Source organism: Apium graveolens, chromosome 1 (genome assembly GCF_009905375.1).
Source record: "Apium graveolens cultivar Ventura chromosome 1, ASM990537v1, whole genome shotgun sequence".
In the NCBI taxonomy this organism is placed as follows: domain Eukaryota; kingdom Viridiplantae; phylum Streptophyta; class Magnoliopsida; order Apiales; family Apiaceae; genus Apium; species Apium graveolens.
Window position 1 is genome coordinate 110,861,859 of NC_133647.1, and position 6,437 is coordinate 110,868,295.

The following is a 6,437-nucleotide window of genomic DNA, read 5'->3' on the forward strand; positions in this document are numbered from 1 at the left end:
TATCTCAGTAGCACACTTTAGCTTGTTCTTTAGATATTCATTTTCTTACTTGACTGTCTCAAGCTCCACAATCATTAGATCAAACTTTTATTTCGCACTCTCAAGCTTCTCATTAGCTTTTGATAACCTACTGACCTCCTCAATAGCTGCTACCATGCTAATGTGGATGTGGAACATTTATATGCTCATCTTTTCAACAGTTTCTTTATATTGACTTTCATTTAAATCAATGATGGTAAGAGTTGGTACCTTTGTTTTTGATGAGGATGACTATCCTTGCTCTAAGGCCATGAGTGCATAGTTTCCTACTTCCTCATCTTCATCATTTTCAGAATCATCCCAACTCCTTCCTTCTGCAAGATAAACTTTACCCTCACTACTAGAATTCTTTCAATAGACATCGGTCCTTAGACATCGGTTGCTCAGACGACCGATGTTAAAGTTTTTTTAGACATCGGTTATTTTAAAACTGATGTTACTTCTTATATTAGACATCGGTCGAGAAAATAACCGTTGTCTATAGTTATTTTTAAAAAATGAGAAAAGTTAGTTAGACATCGGTTTTTTATATAACCGATGTCTTTGTTTTATAGACATCGGTTGTAGTTTACAACCGTTGTGGATGGTTAACTTAAAAAAAAATAAAAAAACACGCAGAAAATTTCCCCCCTTTATTCCCCAAATATTTCCCCCCTTAACAAAAAAAAAAACCCGTTTCCCCCTTATTATTTTCCCGTCTCTCTCTCTCACTCTCACTCTCTCTGCTCTTTCTCTCTGAGTCTCACTCTCTCTCTCTGAGCTCACTCTGCTCTCTCTGGTTCTCTTCCTCTCTCTCTTCCATCTATCTACTTCTCTCCCTCTCTCTCTCTCTCCCTCTCTCTCTCTCTTCCATCTCTCTCTCACACACACACACCATATCAGTTTATTGTAAGTGCATAGGGTTTTAATTAAACCCCAAATTGAAGAACACGATCAACTATTCAAACTCCATCTACGAGAAACCCTAATTTCTGAACATGTATGTTTGTTCGTTTAGGTTTGTATATTCGATTAGGTTAAATTTGTTCAATTAGGTTTGTTCATAACTTTTAATGGGTTTTTTCCTTTTTTGAACAGGTTTTGAGATTTATTGAGCTTCATAATTTGTCCATTTGCAGATTATCTCATCAAATCTCAGAATTTAACAGTGCCTGCACATTTTACTTCAAGAAGGAGATTATCTCATCATGATGTTGACTTTTACTTATCCTTTGTATCCGTGTCTTACTAATTTTTTTGTGTGCTTTGTTAAAAAAGGTATAATCTTGATTCTCCAGGCTCTATAATGCTGTGAGGAAAAAATGGTTTCCGACAGAGGTCCTTCCAGTGTTCTGGTTTGTATTTTAGTTAGATTCTGTGCTTTTTATCCATGTTCTTGAAGTGATGTTACAGCACAATTATTTGTAAATGCCACTAAAGAGTCTACAAGAACTATACCAGACACATTATTTGACATATACTTTGAGGTGAGTTTATGTAACAATCAATATTGCTGCTATGTACAAATATATTTATGCATAGATTTGATCAAGCCCATACTTGACAAATTTGCTACTTTTTCTTTTCATTGTAAATTTGCTGATTGTTATAGAAAATATGTATTTATGCATAGATTGCCCAACATATAGCTGATCTTGGAGGATTAATATGATATTCTTATCTGCGGGATATTAACCATGGGGCTGGTGGCTTGTGGGCAGAGCTTGTCGATAACAAAGGTAATTTCTGAATTCACTCAGATTTGCTCAAAGCATAAAAAGACAATGCAATCTGAATTTCAATCATTTACATGTTTCTAGTACCATTTGTCGATTATTCTAAACTGATATCTTGATCAAACTTACTAGAATGTCATATTACAAATTAATTTATTATCGAGAGAAGCGAAAGGTTTTTATACTTAGTGAGATTTTTCCCTAAAAAATTTCAAGCTCTTTTGTATGAAGTTGGTTGTAGAGATAATGTGTTTCTTAGTTTGAAGTGATAACATGACAGTATGACACTATATATTTTATTGGTTTGGAGGTATAAATGTTTGGTTTTGCGAATTCTTGTGGTTACTAGTTGTTAAAAGATATTCGCTTGATCTGGATTTCAGGTTTCGAAGCTGGGGGCTAGGCCACTCCCTCGGATATTGCTCCTTGGTTAATACTTGGAGATGAATCATTGTTAGTTTTATCAACGGACCGTTCCTCGTACTTTGAGCGGAATAAAGTTGCACTTCGTATGGAGGTTTTCTGCGGTAGCAAAGGTTCAATGATCTGTCCAGATGGAGGGGTGGGGGTTTACAACCCTGGATTTTGGGGAATGGTAAATACATATAACCCGGTTGTGCTAAAGTGCCTAATCACTTTCATTATTATCTCGTATTGTTAGACTTTGGCTTTTACTAAAGATATCTGGATGTTGTTCCATCAGTTTCTATTAAATTTGAAATAAGTAAAGGTCTACATGGCTAAACATGTACACCAACTTTGTAACATTCAAGATATATTTCTAATTGACTGCCTAAAAGTACTTTAACTATGATAATATATCAGCTTCATGCATTTTGCAAATTAACTATCTTTGATCATCATAATTACCTGTGTAAGACTCCGGGGGATTACTTCTGCTAGTTGACCAATTATCTTGTCATTTTGGATTCTTCTCTATTGCAGAATATTGAACAAGGGATGAACTATAAATTAATTCTATATCTTCGCTCATACAATCCGATAAATGTATCTACATCCTTGACAGACTCAACTGGATCATAAATATTGGCTACTGTTAACATTATGTAAGAAACAATCGAGCCATTTATGGATATGGATGAATTTTAGCCCATGCCTAATTTATTATTGTTCTTCCAGAGCTTCTAGTGTTTCAAATTGGACTAGGATGGAGTTTTTGTTTGCAGCGAAAGCATCTAATCCAAATTTAAGACTGTAGTTGACCATAACTCAAGCAGGAGTTATATGGTTTGATCAAGTTTCACTAATGCCAGTGTACACGTACAAGGTAAGTTACTGTTAATGCACATAAATCATTATATTTCCTATATATCCTATAAAGAACAATTTAACCATGACTTATTAATATGTGAGTATAGTTCTATGATAATTATAAAAGCTTAACTGATTTTATATTTAATTGCTAATTACCATTTCAGCTAGTTTTGGGAGTTGTGATATTAATTTTTAGTGAGAATTTGGTAAATGTTCAAGGCACCCTTTTATATAACAATTATCTACATACCTGCACAGGGATATGGTTTTCGAAATGATCTTTTCAAAATGCTAGCAGATATTAAACCGGCATTTCTCAGATTTCCAGGTAATTACAGCATATACTAAAGTTTTGAGTTGCTGCTAACTTTTCATGTTATGAAAGGGAGGGGGGATTCTGTTTGTGATGCTTGTGAGCATATGTGGTATAAGTTTTAACATTGTGACTAAGGAATCTGAACAATTCTCTTATGTATTGGTATAGGTGGTTGTTTCACTGAAGGTAATAGATTACGTAATGCAGTCCGCTGGAAAGATACTATTGGTCCTTGGGAAGAGAGGCCTGGACACTACGGTGATGTTTGGGATTACTGGACAGATGATGGACTAGGGCACTTAGAGTTTTTACAGGTTAAGTCATATAGTTCCATGCAGTAAATGTCCATTAGTTTAAGTTGGTTATTTCATGAACTTTCATATTTTTTAAGTCAATGCTGATACAATTCTGTTTTTTGCAGCGAGCAGAAGACCTAGGTGCACTTCCAATATGGGTATTTAATAATGGTAATCTGCGCATACATGACCTACAGTTCCAGTCTATTCTATCTTAAAATTGTAGCAGCTCAAATGGATGAAAATTGTTGGTTGATAGGGTGAAAATTGTTGGTTGATTGGATGGAAAATTAGATTGGATGAAAATTTTTGGTAGATGTTTTAGAATGGTAGTTTTCTGGTTCATGCAAAAACAGAGATGCTCAGTTTAATTATAATAGAAATAGACATCACATTGTTATTAGAACCGATGTTAAAAACCATAAATATACATCAGTTTACACATATAAAAGCAATGTCTTAATATCAGAAAGACATCAGAAAAACAAAATATTCGATGTTAATAAAGGGATATTAGCACATGAAAATAGGGTAATAACATCTATTCAAAAGTAAACACCCGATGTCTATTTATCATATCAACATCGGTTTTTTAGAAAACAATTGATCTCTATTGTAAATATTGACATCGGGTACTTAGAAAAAAATCGATGTCTATTGCTTAAATTAACATCGGTTCTTTATTAATGATCATTGTCTAATAAGATAGAGATATCGTTTTTTATTTTTAATCGATGTTAATTTATAAATATTGCTTGTGTGTTATAGTTTTAAATAAGCCTAATCATCCTAATATTACATTTCTGAACTTGACATTACACAATTACATAACAAGAATATGAATTAGACATCAGAAATTTTCCAGAAACGATGTGTAATACTACATAGACATCGGTTTTTAACCGATGTCTATGAAAAAATATCTTTAACATCAATCGCGAAGACATCATACATTTTTTACATAGACATCGGTTTTTAACCGATGTCTAAGGTCTTTTTTCTAGTAGTGCATGTTGCTTTCTTAGAAGAGCCTCATACTTTGCTTCTAATTCAAGATAAGAAAAATGGCCCAATTCATCATAATTGAAGCACCTGATTTTTGATCTATCTACGAAACCTGTTTTGTAGCCATTTTTGCTTCTAGAATTGAACCGTGTATTTCCCATCTAACTGCTATACTTGTTGGAGGACTGTCCCCTATTTCTAAAGAATTTTGGTTTCTTTATTCTAATGTTAGAGAATTTCCTTGTTAAGTAAGCCATGGACCGATCCAATTCATCCAAGGTGTAGAATTCATTCTCTACAAGTTCAAAAATAACTTGCTTCTGTGGTTCCTTGTTCTTTTGCTCACTACTTGAAGCAACTGAAGTCTGGACTTCTAACTCATCATCAGATGACTGGCTGTCATTAACAATTAGGGAACTTGAACCATCCACAATGTGTCCTTGACTAGCTCTTAAAGACTTTTTTTAGTTCATTTCCAGTTTATTAGTTTTCAAGATGCCAAATAAAACCTCCAGTATCATTATGCTCAAGTCTCTCTCTTCTATTATAGCTGAAATCTTCTATTCCAAATAATCAGGAAGGGTGAGCAAAAACTTCAAGTTAACCTCCTCAGCTTCATAGTATTTTTCATGAAGCTACAAGTCATTAATCAACTTATTGAATCTTTAAAGACATCAGTTATACTTTCTTTAGGTTTAGCCATGAAACGCTCATATTGAGATACCAGAATTCTCCTTTGGTTTGACCTAACTTCCTCTGTTCCTTCACAAAGAATTTCTATCTTCTCCCAAATCTGTTTGGCTGTGTCATAGTTGATAATGTTATTGTACATTACATTGTCAAGTGACTCTATTAGAATCAGTTGCAAGCCACTATCCAAAGAGACTTTCTCCTTTTCAGGTTCAGTATACTGTGAGGGATCTTTAGGATCATAATGAGCTGGAATGACCATGTCTCCATCTTTAGATTCCTCAACTCATTCTATGGGGGTGAAAGGACCATTCTTGAGAATCTGAATATATAATGGGTTGGCCATCCTTATAAATAACATCCTTTTCTTTTTCCATAATGTGTAGGTAGATCTGTCAAAGAAAGGAATTTTGATACTGCTAATCTTCTGTGTATTCATTCTTCCAAGATCTTTAATCTGTTTGCTTTCATATTTTGCTCTGATACCACTTGTTAGGTAATGAATACAACACAGGGGGTGAATGTGTTTTGGTTATTTTTAAGGCTTTTTGATTTTATATAACTTGATGAACAAAACAGGTAAAAATATAGAAATATTATGTTAACTGAAATTAAAATAATGCACAAAATATTTCAAAACTCACTTAATTTTGTATTAAAATCAAGCTAGTGTTTTGCTACAAATTCTGGGTTCTTTATAAGTAAAGAACTCAGCTTTTTCCTTGAGAGAGTTAAAAAAATATTAGATCTGTTTGATGCCTTTAAAAGCAAAGGACCAGTGTTTACTTTATATATTAGTAAACACTGGTTTACACATCATGCAATAGACTGTACTAAACCACACTAATAGTAGTCTCTAAAGCTTTTCATTTTTGGCTTAGTGTATGTTTACAAATCCTGTGAATCGACGACTTTCCTTTGTCAGTTAATCTTGACCTTTGATCTTGCACTCTTCAAGCTGCTTTTGTAGACTTTTCAATCTAACTGATTAGATCGTTTGTTGATTGATAATCTTGAATATTTAACTTGTCTGTATTCTGTACTTGAGCTTCATATCGAGATTTACAGTTTGAACTATAGAGAACTAACATCTCGATAAGT

General features: G+C 33.6%; 1 protein-coding gene across 3 annotated transcripts; it reads left to right on the forward strand.

Annotated features, from left to right (window-relative positions):
- The first annotated feature begins 719 nt into the window (after nucleotides 1-719).
- Nucleotides 720-4,023, forward strand: LOC141720435 (alpha-L-arabinofuranosidase 1-like). 3 transcript variants are annotated; one of them, XM_074522853.1, is made up of 10 exons: nucleotides 720-1,018; nucleotides 1,117-1,231; nucleotides 1,317-1,505; nucleotides 1,652-1,757; nucleotides 2,138-2,349; nucleotides 2,700-2,821; nucleotides 2,895-3,042; nucleotides 3,288-3,357; nucleotides 3,514-3,659; nucleotides 3,767-4,023. In XM_074522853.1, the coding sequence occupies exons 7-10, from the start codon at nucleotides 3,022-3,024 to the stop codon at nucleotides 3,857-3,859; spliced, it is 330 nt and encodes a 109-aa protein (XP_074378954.1). In that variant the 5' UTR covers nucleotides 720-1,018; nucleotides 1,117-1,231; nucleotides 1,317-1,505; nucleotides 1,652-1,757; nucleotides 2,138-2,349; nucleotides 2,700-2,821; nucleotides 2,895-3,021; the 3' UTR covers nucleotides 3,860-4,023. The 3 variants fall into 3 exon arrangements, with proteins under 3 accessions (XP_074378954.1, XP_074378950.1, XP_074378963.1); XM_074522849.1 differs by having other exon boundaries at nucleotides 1,117-1,505; XM_074522862.1 differs by lacking the exon at nucleotides 2,700-2,821 and having other exon boundaries at nucleotides 1,117-1,505.
- Nucleotides 4,024-6,437: the final 2,414 nt, after the last annotated feature.